The sequence below is a fragment of the Vipera ursinii genome (assembly GCF_947247035.1).
Source record: "Vipera ursinii genome assembly, chromosome: 7".
Taxonomy (NCBI): Eukaryota; Metazoa; Chordata; class Lepidosauria; order Squamata; family Viperidae; genus Vipera; species Vipera ursinii.
The window spans coordinates 3,440,094-3,454,416 of record NC_139521.1 but is presented as its reverse complement, the minus strand read 5'-3'; the positions used below and the strand labels follow the sequence as shown (position 1 = coordinate 3,454,416).

Here is a 14,323-nt window from a genome sequence, read left to right as displayed (position 1 = left end):
AAAAATCATGCTTGTTAGGGCTTATTTTGCAGGTTAGGGTCTTATTTTCGGGAAAATAACGGCATCAAGACCTACTGGGCTACGCCCCGCAGATTGGACAGCAGGTATTCGGTGATGACCGGAATGAGTTGCTTCGCTGTGTCGTCCAGGAGGTCGCATTCCAAAATGTAGAGGATGCCGTGCAAGGCCCCAATCCGGCTGGGCATGTGTGCGCTACGGAGCGTCGATTCCAGCAGGCGACTGACCGGCTCGGCCACAGCTTTATCCTGATGGACGCAAAGAAGGCATAGGAGGGGTCAGAGGCAATTTACCAGCTGTGGGGAGGGAAAAAATGCCCAATATAGATTTCTTTGCAGCGAAGACTCTACTAAAGTTAGTCCTTGATGTTTATGGAGATTCTCCGTCATCCGGGTAATGGTTGTCCCAAAGGCAACTGGAACGTCCTTGTTTTTTTCCTTTGAAGACGTTTTGCTTCTCATCCCAGAAGCTTCTTCAGCTCTGACCGGATGGCGGGGGAACGGAAGGATTTATACTCCTTGCAGACAGAGTGCCAAAGAAGACAACTTTATACAAAAAAATATATATATCTTACCATACCAAGAACGGCAGCGGCTTTACACAGAGCAGGGACCAAGTACTGAAGAAGGATCTCGTCTTCGGATGGGTGGACCTTTCGCAGTTCCGTTAAGGTGGTGTACATCATTTCAAACTGATTTCTTTCCGTAAATAAGTCGGATACAGCTAAAAGCTGCGAGGACAAAAAGCCAGAAAACGTATTAAAACAAGCAGAGCGTTAATGGCGCAGATTTTATATATTGGCACACAGGCTTTGGCAGAAGGAAGATCGCAAACTGAAATATTTAAACATCTCCTTGCGTTGTTGTCTATGGCGCTTCTCCGTCAATCCAGTTCATGATGTCCCAAAAGGGGCTTTTCCTGAAAGGCGAGTGAAAGTCCAGGTGCTTTTTGGAACTTCATTTCATTTTTTTTTTAAAAAAAAGCTAAGTTCATGCAATGGTACCATTAAACTATAGAAAAATGCACTTGGTTGCAACACGGAAGGAAGGAAGGAAGGAAGGAAGGAAGGAAGGAAGGAAGGAAGGAAGGAAGGAAGGAAGGAAGGAAGGAAAGAAGGAAGGAAGGAAGGAAGGAAGGAAGGAAGGAAGGAAGGAAGGAAGGAAGGAAGGGAAGCAGATGAATTCAAGAATTTTGGGGATGGCAGACGAGGGGGGGAGGCCTCCCGGGGCCCCTGATTCGGCCTAGTGTTACTTATAATTTGGACATTTTCAGCCTGGATTTGACAAGAAACACGTCTTGCAATTCTTCATAGACCATCTTGATTATTTACATGTACAGACAGTCCTCAACTTACAACCACAAGGGAGCCCAAAACATCCGTGGCTAAGTGAGACGGTTGTTGAGTGAATTCTGTCCCATTTTAGGACCTTGCTTGCCGCGGATGTTAACTGAATCACTGAAGTGGCTTTGCTGGTCCGAAGGACGCAAAAGGGGATTGAGTGACCATCCCCCACCCCACTCAGGATATTGAAAACTGTCTTAAAATATGAACCAGTGGCCAAGCGACTGAATTTTATGAATCATGGGGGATGCTTCAACGGTCATTAAGTGTTGTGAAAAACAGTCCCAGGTCAATTTTCTCAGTGGTGCCGTAACTTTGAACGGTCAGTAAATGAACTGCTGTTAAGTCGAAGACTACCTGCATTAAGGCACTAAGATATGAGATGCTCAGATCTGGAGAGATTTATAAACTTAGTAAGTAAATAAATAAATCCTGAAATACCCATAAATAGGGCTACCCTTAATTGTGTCCGTGAAGGTATTTATTTGCCGCCAAACCCATTTTTTTTAATCCCATTTATATCCCACCCTTCTCCGAAGACTCAGGGCGGCTTACAATCTAAAGCACAAATCAATGTGCTTGGCAATAGCCTTCATTCTATGTATATGCCTTCTTATTAGGGCTTTCACACACACCCCAAGCAGCATTATTACAAAGCTTAATTGCCCCCAACAATCTGGGTCCTCATTTTACCTACCTCGGAAGGATGGAAGGCTGAGTCAACCTTGAGCCTGGTGGGACTCGAACCTGCACTAATTGCAGGCAGCTGGTGTTACTTAAGGAGGCATTAGCCCACTGCTCCACCAAGGCTCAAGTTGTACTTTCAACTGTTGTACAAGGCGCGATTTACGGGGAACGGAAAGGAGAAATCTTACGGATCGGACCACTTCGCTGATCAGGGTGACCGGGGTCCTCTTGTTCGGGCTGGACGGGAGAATCCACTGACTGTACAATTCCAGCAGGAACTGAGAACACGAATGGATGTCCACCCCGGCACGGTGCTTCCTACAAGCCAAGAGAAGTTAGTAAGTCCCCGGAAATCCGCTGCAAATATTAAGATTTGCGACGGCGGGGAATGTCCGTCGCTCCGGTGGAGGACGAGGGCGGAGTTCCGTTCTCCGAGCTTCTGGGCTGGTTTCCGAACGTCTCGTTGCCAGTGTGGGTAAGGTCTTCAGCGGAGTTGAGGGGACGTCGGTGTCCTTCTGCTCATGGGGGCTTCATCCGGTCAGTGGGTCAGATGTGGGTGTGTCAAGTGAGGGTTTTGTAATGGGTCAGGTGTGGGTCGCATCAGATCAGGGTCTTGGGAAGGTCTCATTAGGTGAGGGTCTTGTGATGGGTCAAGAGAGGGTCACATCACGTGAGGGTCTTGTGTTGGGTCAGGTGTGTGTCACATCAGGTGAGGGTCCTGTGATGGGTCAGGTGTGTGTCACATCAGGTGAGGGTCTTGTGATGGGTCAGGTGTGGGTCACGTCAAGTGAGGGTCTTGTGATGGGTCAAGAAAGAGACGTGTGTGTCACATCAGGTGAGGGTCTTGTGTTGGGTCAGGTGTGGGTCATGTCAGGTGAAGGTCGTGATGGGTCAAGAGGCTCACATCAGGTAAGGGTCTTGTGATGGGTCTTATTATGGGTCAAGAGAGAGTCACATCAGGTTAGGGTCTTTTGATGGGTCAGGTGTGTGTCACATCAGGTGAGGGTCTTGTGTTGGGTCAGGTGTGGATCATGTCAGGTGAGGGTCTTGTGATGGGTCAGGTGTGGGTCACGTCAGGTGAGGGTCTTGTGATGGGTCAGGTGTGGGTCATGTCAGGTGAGGGTCTTGTGATGGGTCAGGTGTGGGTCACGTCAGGTGAGGGTCTTGTGATGGGTCAGGTGTGGGTCAGATCAGGTGAGAGTCTTCTGACGGGTCTTGTGATGGGGAGGTCACGTCAGGTGAGGGTCATTGGGAGAAGTGTTGGTTGTGGGGGATTGCGCGGGATGGTTGAGGGTTGGTGCTGTTGCTGGTGGGTTGTGCGGTTGATTAAAATTCTGAGGGGTTCGTAGGCTGGTGGTAGGTTGATGTGTCTGAGGCAGTCCTCGACCTACGACCACAATGGAGCCCAAAATTTCTGTTGCTAAGTGAGACAGTTAAGTGAATTTTGCCCCATTTTACAACTTTTCTTGCCGCAGGGAATCACTGCAGTTGTTAAACTGAAAAGAGTCATTAAGTGAATCTGGCTTGCTCGTTGACTGTGCTTGTCAGAAGATCGCAAAAGGGGATCGGGTGGACACCCCCCCCCCGGGGCACTGCAACCGTCATAAATAGGAGGCAGTTGCTAATTTTGATCACGTGACCAAGGGGAGGCTGCAGTGGGTCGTTTAAGTGTGAAAAACGGTCGTAGGTCACTTGCTTTAGTGGGGCTGTAACTTTGAACGTTGGCTAAAGCAACCGTTGTAAATCGAGGACTCCCTGCCTCGACTAATTAAGATACGGAAATTTCAACTCGGATCAGAAAGCGTCAAGGTCACTCTGAACGGGAACTCCAGAACGGGTGCGCAGCCGAGACAAAAATCAATAAAAGGGAAATACCTGGAGTTCATGGGGGAGGAGGGGGGCGAAGAAAGGACAGGCATGTCGCTCTCGTCATCTTCATCGTCACCCCACTCTTCCTCCCGCAATGGCGTGATGCTATTTCCCAACCACACAGAGTGGATGGAGACCTTAGAGCAAAAAAAAAAGTAAAAATAAAGATTGTTAACAATTCTTGAGCTCCTTGAAGGCGCACCTCGGCGTAATAAAACATCAAACGCGACTTCATGTGTAGAAAAGGAATTCATACATCCAAAGCGCCATTATAGGCAGTCCTCGACTTACGACCACAGTTGAGCCCATAAATTTACGTTGCTGAGAGGCATTTTGTTCGGCGGGTTTTGCCACGTTTTGCGACCTTTCTCGCCACCGTTAAGTGAATCACTGCAGTTGTTGAGTTAGGAACACGGTTGTTAAGTGAATCTGGGTTTCCCCCAGCGACTTTGTTCATAAACGGTGATCACATGAGCGCTGCAACCGTCATAAATACGAGTCAGTTGCTAAGCGTCTGAATTTTGATCGCCTGGCCACGGAGATGCTGCAACAGTTGTAAGTGTGGAAACATGGTTGTTAAGTCCCTCTTTTTCAGTGCCATTATAGCCTCAGATGGTCACTAAACGAAGTGTTGTTAAGTCGAGGACTACCTGTGATGACCCAGGGCACAGCACAGAGGCAATGCAGTCAGCTGGCAACTCAAGCAGCCCTTTATTTGCTCCCAATTTCCCCCAAATGCTCCCTCATTTCTGGTAAGCCTCCAAACAAAAGACACATACCCCTTCAGCCTGGCTGCAAGTAGCTTCACATACAGTCTGATTAGGAGAGGCATTTACTCAAGACCACGGAGATAACAAGGAATGACACATACATCATAAACCTAACGAGTCTGTGTGAATATAAGCTCGCCTGAGCAGTTTTCAAAAGAGAGAAGCGGAAATACAGTCCGAGGTCTTTAAACATTCAAGCAACGTGGAGTTTCCAGGTTTCCAAGCAGAAGTCACAGAACAAGAGATCAGCAACAACACACACAAAACTCCAAGGAATCAGCGTTTGTTCCTGACAAATGCCTCTCTCCACGGCATCTCCTTAAATCACAGTCTCCAGGTGGGCCTTGTGGAGAGGGGCGGGATGCTCTCCTCCCGAGTAGTTGAGCCTGCCTGCGTTGTTCCTTCCTTCTCTCCACTCTCCGTGCTCTAGGATCAGGTGGGGGTGGCCCTTGCTCATCACCTGAACTCTGTCTCCCTTGTTCATCCTCTCCCAATCCTGAAGGGCCCTGGCCTGCCTCGGCCTGCTCTTCCCCATGTTCCTCTGAAGCCACAGACACCTTTCCCTCATCCCGTTCCAGCATTCCAGCTCATTTTCCTCCGCAGATTCAGGGTCCGACAGAGGCATGACACTACCTGTATTTTAGGGAATACTAAAATTATTCCGATTTCTTTTTGGTTTAACAGGTGTGGTGCATTTAACATACCTGCCCTAGTTTGTACCCCATGTTCCCCATTTCGCGTTCCGTATTGATTTGCAGCAGCAGTTTTTCGTGGCTAATGAGGGCGCCTGAAATAAAAAAGAAGAAATAATAATTATGATCGCCGGAGTTTCAATTATTTCTGTTAAGACTGATACCTCCCTGCCTCCAGGAGCTGAAGAGGATGAAACCCCACAGATCTCAAGTCTCTGATCTGAGAACGGCTTGGCCTGCAGGAGGAGGTTGAGAGACCGCGAGACCCAACTCGTGCAGAACAATTCTCTTTTTATAAAACCACTATATTTCAGTAGAAAATAAAGAGCACCGGCTTAACTATTCTTTATTTTAATGCCTCCCCCGCCGATGCAAAGAAATCCTTACTAGTGCATGATTATATTTTGCAACACGACTGGCACAGATTTTTAAAAAATTGTTTAAGCAAGAGGAAAGTAAAGATCAGAGGTCCCCAACCTTTTGGGTACCAGGGACCAGTTCTGCGGAGAGAGGTTTTTCTGCGGACCGGAGGGGGTGCAGTTTTGTGTGCTCCCTGCATCTTGCGGATGGGGCTTTGCTTGTTTGTGCGGCCCGGTTGCTGGCATGCCGCAGCCCGGTACTGGTCCGCAGCCCAGGGGTTGGGGACCCCTGACTTAGATTATGTCTGGGGTATTTGATGAACAGATTGATCAATTCTAAAGCGAAGATTAGGGCAGCCAAGAATAATCTGATCAAGGATGAAGTTGAAATGTATTCCTTTCTTAACCCTCCGTTCATGTCTAAGTTTTGGGTGCTAGCCAAAACTGAAAATGGTGAGGAATTCCTATACAAACTGGATCGAGAATGGACCAGACCCATCACAAGACCCTCACCTGTCATGGCCCTCCCATCACAAGACCTAATGACCACACAAAGCACATTGACACTGACATCCGCTAAACTCTGCTGAAGAGGTTACATCGCCTGGTAACGAAATTTTCAGAAGCCAACCCACAAGCTTGGGGAACCGACCTCCACCCTCATTTTGCTTCCTTCCCCTGTCCTCACCACTTTCTACAGAGGGACGATCGAGAGCATTCTGTCATACAGCATCACAGTCTGGTTTGGAAGCATCCCTGCTTCAGATAGAGAGTGGTGAGGACAGCAGAAAAGATTATTGGCAGTTCAGAGAGTGGTGAGGATGGCTGAAAAGATCATTGGCAGTTCCCTCCCTCCCATCCAGGACATAGCACAGAAGCGTTGTTTGAGCAGGGTCCGCAGGATTGTCTGGGACACCACACATCCTCCTCATGACCTGTTTTCCTTGTTCCCTTCTGGGAGGAGGGGGCTCCGTGGGATCCAAAGTAGAACATCCAGATTCAGTCACAGTTTTGTTCCACACAGTATTAACCTTGTGAACTCTCAAGCTTCCTCTTTCCGTTATGTATTCAAGATGGACAGGGATGAATATTTATATGTTACTTATATATAAGGGTGTAGCTCTGTACATACGTTGTATATAGTATGTTTAAATGTGCGTTATGTATGTGTACACTTTTAAGAGCAAGCAACTAAATTTCATTTTTAACGTGTGTTTAAATATGTCCTGCTTTCTGATAATAAGAAATAGAACTCTTCCTTCTATATCTACAGGTGGTCCTCGACTTACATCAGTTCACTTAGTGACCATTCAAAGTTACAACGGCCCTGAAAAAAACCGACTTGCGACCATTTTTCGCACTTACGACCATTGCAGCATTCCCCACGCTCGTGTGATCAAAACTCAAGATGCTCGGCAACTGGTGCATACTTACAACGGTTGCCATGTCCTGGGGTCACGTGATCCCCTTTTGCGACCTTCTGATGAGCAAAGTCAAGGGGGAAGCCCGATTTGCTTAATGACTGGGTTACTCTTAGTTGATTCACTTAACCACAGTGGCGAGAAAGGTCGTAAAACGGGGCGAAACTCGGTTAACCAATGTCTCGCTTTAACAACGGAAATGTTGGGCTGAATCATGGTCGTACGTCGAGGACTATCTCTCTTGTCCACACCTAAGAGACGTGTCCCTGATTTTAAAAAGGCAGAATCAGCCTTGAGCTTTTAACGTTGAGTGAGACGTGGACCCTCTTTCCAAAACGCAAACACAACCAGCCTCATGGCCTCTCTCTGTACATGTAAGTGCATCGATAGTTAAGATACTACATCACCGCTTACCTGTAGTAGAGGGTGCCAGGGATGGAACAGGGTCCCACACCTGATACAAATGGTGGCAAGCAACATTGTCCCTCTTGGATGCCAGCTCTTGAATCTCTTGCTCGATGGCTCCTCGGATAATGTTCAGTTTTCTCCCAAACCTGGTATTCAGCGGAAAGAAGGCGTTCTTGGAAAAAATCATCTAACATCGTCAAATCGGCGACGTATTTTAAAACAAGCATTCCTTCCCCCACCCCTCAAAACACGTGAAACAGACATTTAAAACTGAAGTGGGCTACCTATTGACTTAAGAGCTGTGGATAGCCTGCGACTTGCAACGTTTCGTTTAGTGACTGTTCGAAATTACAACAGACCGCACTGAAAAAACTGAGTTATGACTTTTTTTTGAGGGAGAGGAGAGAGACAGAGGAGAGAGGGAGAGAAAGAGAGAGAAAGAGAGAGAAGAGGGAGGGAGGGAAAGATGAGAGAGGAGAAAGAGAAAAGGAGAAAGAGAAAGAGAGGGAGAGAGAGGAAGAGATGAGGAAAGAGAGAGGAAGACACAGAGAGAAAGCCAGAGGAAGAGAGGAAGAGAGAGGGAAAGAGAGGAGAAAGAAAAAGAGAGAAAAGGAAAGAGATAGAAAGGGAGAAGAAGAAAGAGAAAGACACAGAGAGAGAGAAACAGAGGAAGACAAAGAGACGGAAAGAGAAGAGAAAGAAAAAGAGAAAAGGAAAGAGAGAGAAGGAAAGAGAAATGGAGGGGCAGAAAGAGAGAGACGGAGAGAGGAGAAAGAGTTTGTGTGCGTGTGTGTGTGTGTGTGTGTGTGTGTGTGTGTGTGAGAGAGAGAGAGAGAGAGAGAGAGAGAGAGAGAGAGAGAGAGAGAGAGAGAGAGAGAGAGAAGACAAAGGAAGAAAACTGCTTTTCATCCTTCTCAATCTCTTGTTGGGACCACCAGGGTTTGTCAACAGTTGAGGTCCCTCCGCCTAGATCAGATGCTAGGGACGCTGTCTCTCGTCTCTCTTTTAGACACTTCCGTGAACGGGCCAGGCGGCTTGCAAATTACGCTTCCACCACAGAACCAAGAGGCTTGCAAGCTGCCTTCCCCTCATCGAGGCATAGTTGGGGATAAAGGAAAGAGACCTACCTGGTGTCCAGAGCTTTCAAGGTTTTGTTCCGAGGCTGCTGCTCCAAACAGCTCACGGCCGGATTGCCGGCCAGCGGAATGGTCATTGCGCTCAGCACCAAGGAAGTGATCGCCTGAACAGCTAGGATGTTAATCTGGGTCCTTTCCATGTCTTCCTAAGGAGGTGGGGGGGGGGGGGAAGGGCACAGGTGTCAATCTGGGTGGGTGGGGGTGGGTGGGAAACAGGTGGTTGGGCGTGGCTGCGGTGGTAACAGCAGACCGGGTGGGACTAAAAAGTTCAATCAATTCCAACTTTGCGAGATCTTTTTTTTTCCTGCCAGAAATTGAAATTGATTGATTGAATCCTTTTTTTTTTTGCATACTGCAACGGAGGCCTATAGTGAAAAGATTTTATAAAACCCAGATGGGGCAATGGCACGTGTGCCCACAGAGAGGGCTCAGCATGCCACCTGTGGCACGCGTCCCATAGGCTCACCACCATGGACATAGGGTTAGGGTTACATCTCCATGAACTCGGAGAGCAAAATGGACATTGCCAACAAATTTGGACTGCTTGGGTATGGTTAGGAGGGCACTGACCTTTCTAGCCTACTCTATCTATGTTTCCTGGTAAAATTCATGGAAAAATTCCATTGGAGGATAATCCCACTTAGGGTTAGGCCACCGTGAACTCGGAGAGCAAAATGGACATCACCAACAAACTCGGAGTGCTTGGGTATGGTTAGGAGGCCACTGACTTTTCTAGGCTGCCCTATCTATCTTTTGTGGTAAAATACATGGGAAAATCCCATTGGAGGAAAATTCCACTTAGGGTTAGGGTTAGGTCACTATGAACTCATACAGGAAAATGGACATCGCCAAGAAATTCGGAGTGCTTGGGTATGGTTAGGAGGCCACTGACTTTTCTAACCTGCCCTATCTATGTTTCCTGGTAAAATACATGGGAAAATCCCATAGGAGGAAAATTCCACTTAGGGTTAGGGTTAGGTCACCATGAACTCATGGAGCAAAATGGACATTGCCAACAAATTCGGAGTGCTTGGGTATGGTTAGGAGGGCACTGACTTTTCTAGCCTGCCCTATCTATCTTTCCTGGTAAAATACATGGGAAAATCCCATTGGAGGAAAATTCCACTTCTGATCGATCAGATCTATATTTATAATATATCTATCTACAGTCTCTCTCTCTCTCTCTGTCTCTCTCTCTCTCTCTGTATCTATCTATCTATCTATGCAAACACCCTTCCTTCCAATACTGATCACAGTACCTAGTTGGGTAATGAAACGTCGGGAAGAAGGCCACCAAGGCCGGATGGCACCAAGGACCCCTGATTATGTTACCTCTTGCTGGTTTTCTTCCTGGTCCATGACGATCGGCTGGGTCACAAGAACACCCAGGAGGGTGGCCCAGGTTTCCTCAAACTGCATGCGGTTTGTCCACCCTGAAGGCAAAAACCCCAGGTTTGCCGTAAGATGGGCAGCTTTATAAATTTGACAGATAAATAAATATTTAACTCCTCCAGAATCCAGAGCCTCTTACGCTTCTCCATTTAAAACCGGAGGGACCGCACAATAATGAGAAACAAATATCGCAAGGGTCTTGACAAGATGACCTGCGGGCCCACAAGCGACTCGTTGCTTCCGGCAGTAAACTCTGAATCCAGAGGAGAGGTAAACTGCCCCCCCCCACCCTGGACCGGACAGAGCAGGGCTGTGGTGGCGCAGTGGTTAAAGTGCAGTATTGCAGGCTAATTCTGCCCGCAGGCTGCAGTTGGATCCTGACCGGCTCAAGGCTGACTCAGCCTTCCATCATTCCAAGGTGGGAAAAATGAGGATCCAGATTAGAGAGGGCCGTAAAGCACTATGGAGCAGATATAAGTCTGCTATTGCCCTCCCTCCCTCCCTCCCTCCCTCCCTCCCTTCCTTCCTTCCTTCCTTCCTTCCTTCCTTCCTTCCTTCCTTCCTTCCTTCCTTCCTTCACAGTGGTTAAAATGCAGTATTGCAGGCTAACTCTGCCCACTGCCAGCAGTTTGATCCTGATCGGCTCAAAGCTGACTCAGCCTTCCATCCTTCCCAGGTCAGTAAAATTAGGACCCAGATTGTTTTTTGGGGGGGCAAGAGGCTGTAAACTGCTCAGAGAGAGAGGGCTGTCAACCACAGCGAAGCGGTATATAAGTCTAAGTGCTATTGCTATTGCCCTTCCTTCCTTCCTTCCTTCCTTCCTTCCTTCCTTCCTTCCTTCCTTCCTTCCTTCCTTCCTTCCTTCCTTCCTTCCTTTTCCTTCCCTCCCGCTCCTTCACAGTGGTTAAAATGCAGTATTGCAGGCTAACTCTGCCCACTGCCAGCAGTTCGATCCTGACCGGCTCAAAGCCGACTCAGCCTCCCATCCTTCCCAGGTCGGTAAATTGAGAACCTAGATTTTTGGGGGGGGGTCAACAGGCTGATTTTGTGAACCACTTATAGAGGGGCTGTAAAGCCCTGTGAAGCGGTATATAAGTCTAAGGCGCTATTGCTATTGCTGTCTCTATGTCCCTGTTCTTAGGATCTCTGCCTGGGCTGGCTCTTCAGACCTGCAACAGCTGTTCAGGATGGCGGAGAGCTACAGGCAACTCGCCCAGAGTGAAAGCATTTTATTTTATTTATTTTAATTCCATTTATATCCCGCCCTTCTCCGAAGACTCAGGGCGGCTTACAAGCTTAGCAGTAGCCTTCATTCTATGTATATGCCTGCTTATTAGGGCTTTCACACACACACCCCAAGCGGCATTATTACAAAGTCAGCTTAATTGCCCCCAACAATCTGGGTCCTCATTTTACCTACCTCGGAAGGATGGAAGGCTGAGTCAACCTTGAGCCTGGTGGGACTCGAACCTGCACTAATTGCAGGCAGCTGGTGTTACTTAAGGAGGCATTAGCACACTGCTCCACCAAGGCTCTGGAGGTTAACCTGTAATAATACCCAAAGTCTTCCTCTTTCATTACTGGAACTCATTCCCAAACTTCGTACTCACCCAGGGTGTTAATTCGGTAGATAAATTCTTTGAAGACTTCTCTCTCTTGAAGGAATTCTACGGGGATTTCTGGAAAAGTCGTGCTGAATTCGCCGGTCGGCTTCGGGGACCAGCCCAACTTCCAGACCTATCGCGACAGGGAAAGGTGGAAAAATAACAGGCGGTCCTCAACTTACAGCAGTTCGTTTCGTGACCGTTCAGAGTTCCCATGGCACTGAAAGCAGTGACCTATGACCGTTTTTCACAGCGACCACCTTGGCAGCGTCCCCGTGCTCAGGTGATCAAAATTCGGACACTTGGCAACGGGTTCGTATTTATGACGGCTGCCGTGACCTTTTGTGACCTTCTGACAAGCAAAGCCAATGGGGGAAAGCCGGGTTCACTTAACAACCATGTGATTCACTTAACAACTGTGGCAAGGGAGGGGGTAAAAGGGAGGCAAATCTCACTTAACGAGAGTCCTCACTTAGCAACATAAAATTTTGGGTCCAATTGTGGTCGTTAAGCCGAGGACGGCCTGCATATTGTTAATACTAGCAATTTGGAAGCGATGCTTTTTCCGCATTTCATCCCTGAATAAAGACCGCTATTAAAAAAAAAAAGAAGAAGCACGGCTTTGCAATAATCAATGTAGGAATCTCAAAATACAAAGGCTGGGTTTTCGTTCCCTTGAAAACAAGAACGGACCAAGCAGGAAAATGTCAGCTTCCCAGTTCAAATACGTACCAGGAGGGGAATCCGCGCGTAGCTGTTGACCAAGGGGAGCCGAGAGAGGCTGACGATGATGTTCTTCAGAACGGGGGTCAGGAATGCAGGGATGGGGTGGTTCTCCTTGTGCCCCAGAGCCAGGAGGGATTGCAGGCACTCCACCAACTCTGCTACCACTTCACAAGTGGCCGTAATGTACTCAGAGTCTGAAGTGGACAATAAAGCAAATATTTATTATAACAAATAAAATGGAAGAGATGGGAGTATCTATCTATCAATCTCTCTGTCTATAATATATACATCCTTCTCTCATCATCTATCTATCTGTCTGTCATACATGTATCCTATCCTATCCTCATCCCCTCTCCTTCCTTCCTATCTATCTATCTATCTATCTATCTATCTATCTATCTATCTATCTATCTATCTATCTATCTATCTATGTCATACATATATCCATCTCTTCCTCTCATCTATCTATCTATCTATCTATCTATCTATCTATCTATCTATCTATCTATCTATCTATCTATCTATCTATCATATCTCTCTCTCTCTCTCTCTCTCTCATGTATCCTACCCTATCCTTCTGTTAGTCTACGTCTACCGTATCATATATCCTATCTTATTCTTCTATGTCTACCATATATCCTATCCTATCCTACCTTATCCAATCCTTCTGTCCATCCATGCATCCCTGCACCCGTCCATGCACCCATCCGTGCATCCATGCACCCATCCAATTTGGTATTAAATGCATTAATATATCTTTGATGTGTGTATGTTTTCCGATTTCCCAAGACTAGCCATCAAAGGGAAACTTGAGTCTGGAGAATGGATGACCAGGAAAAGTCATTTCTCCACCTTTCTCTCACAGACTCAACTCCAGCTACCATCTGCCTGAAGACCACACCCTCCTGGTGGGTCTTACTCTGAAGTACGTAATCCTAACGCGAAATTCACATCTAGTTCTTTAGTTGCGATGTACTTGCAGCCACCGCCGGTCCAGTATAACTCTAAGCCTAGCTTTACTGTATGTTCCTCTATGACTTATGTCACGTCACCAGCCACTTCACCCATGAGTAGAGTCGGTTGTATCCTTACTTGCTGTTGGTGAACTCCTTCCATCATTCTCGCTGGCGGCCTTCTGGATCGTATTCCCTTTCTCTGGATTCAGGAGGCGATTTCCCGGTTCAATTGCCACTAAATCAGATGGAGGCAACACGTATTTCCCCAAAACTGACCCTTCAAAGGCTGTACAGGTTGTACAACTTCAGCAAAGGTGAAGACATTTCAGAATACAACTCCAAAAAAATTTTTTTGCCTCGTGCCTGGAGTGAGTGGTTTTTTTCCCATTCTTGTTCCCCTTCTTGTTCCCCTGAGTCAGCATAGCTGACTCTGGAATTCTGGGAGTTGAAGTCCACGAGTCATAAAAGAGCCGAGGTTGCCTACCCCTGCCCTAGAACTTCCCTCACTCCACTTGCATTCGCTCACTTTGACACGAGACAGCAGTCCGGTGTAGTGGTTAAAGGCAATGGACCGGAAGACGTGCTTCTTAGACCTGCTCTCTGGGCCCAAAAGCAGCTGGTGAATTTGGAGAAATCCCTTCTTCCTCAGCCCTAGGAAAGAACCGTGCGGGGCTGGGGCAAGCCCCCCCCCGTGGAAATATTTCTCCCCAAGCCTGCAGGAACTGGCTCCCTTGGAATCAAGAGCGGCTTGAAGGCATTAAAGAAAATAAAATAAGTAACACCTGGCAGTAGCCTTTCATTCTCGGCTACTGACGGGTGATGGAACGAAAGAAGAACAGTTCCGAATTCGGACAAACCAGAGACGATTTCTGTCCAAGGGAATCGATTTACTGGGTGCAACTGCCCTGAAGTGGAAACTTATAAAAAAGCACTAAGGGAAAAC

The 14,323-nt window shown here is 47.5% G+C and overlaps 1 protein-coding gene across 1 annotated transcript in view; it reads right to left on the bottom strand.

The window, feature by feature from the left end:
- Positions 1-71: 71 nt before the first annotated feature.
- The window catches only part of HTT (huntingtin), a gene marked incomplete at its 3' end in the record, with an annotated part of 80,199 nt that continues 65,947 nt past the window's right edge, over positions 72-14,323 (bottom strand). The window contains exons 50-60 of the mRNA XM_083368057.1: positions 13,517-13,615; positions 12,431-12,618; positions 11,705-11,831; positions 10,035-10,135; positions 8,694-8,848; positions 7,573-7,712; positions 5,391-5,473; positions 3,923-4,053; positions 2,236-2,365; positions 593-748; positions 72-266 (exon numbers count right to left, since the gene is read on the bottom strand). Of these exons, the coding sequence (XP_083224183.1) occupies positions 72-266; positions 593-748; positions 2,236-2,365; positions 3,923-4,053; positions 5,391-5,473; positions 7,573-7,712; positions 8,694-8,848; positions 10,035-10,135; positions 11,705-11,831; positions 12,431-12,618; positions 13,517-13,615 (1,505 nt within the window). The remainder of the gene's footprint in view (positions 267-592; positions 749-2,235; positions 2,366-3,922; positions 4,054-5,390; positions 5,474-7,572; positions 7,713-8,693; positions 8,849-10,034; positions 10,136-11,704; positions 11,832-12,430; positions 12,619-13,516; positions 13,616-14,323) is intronic.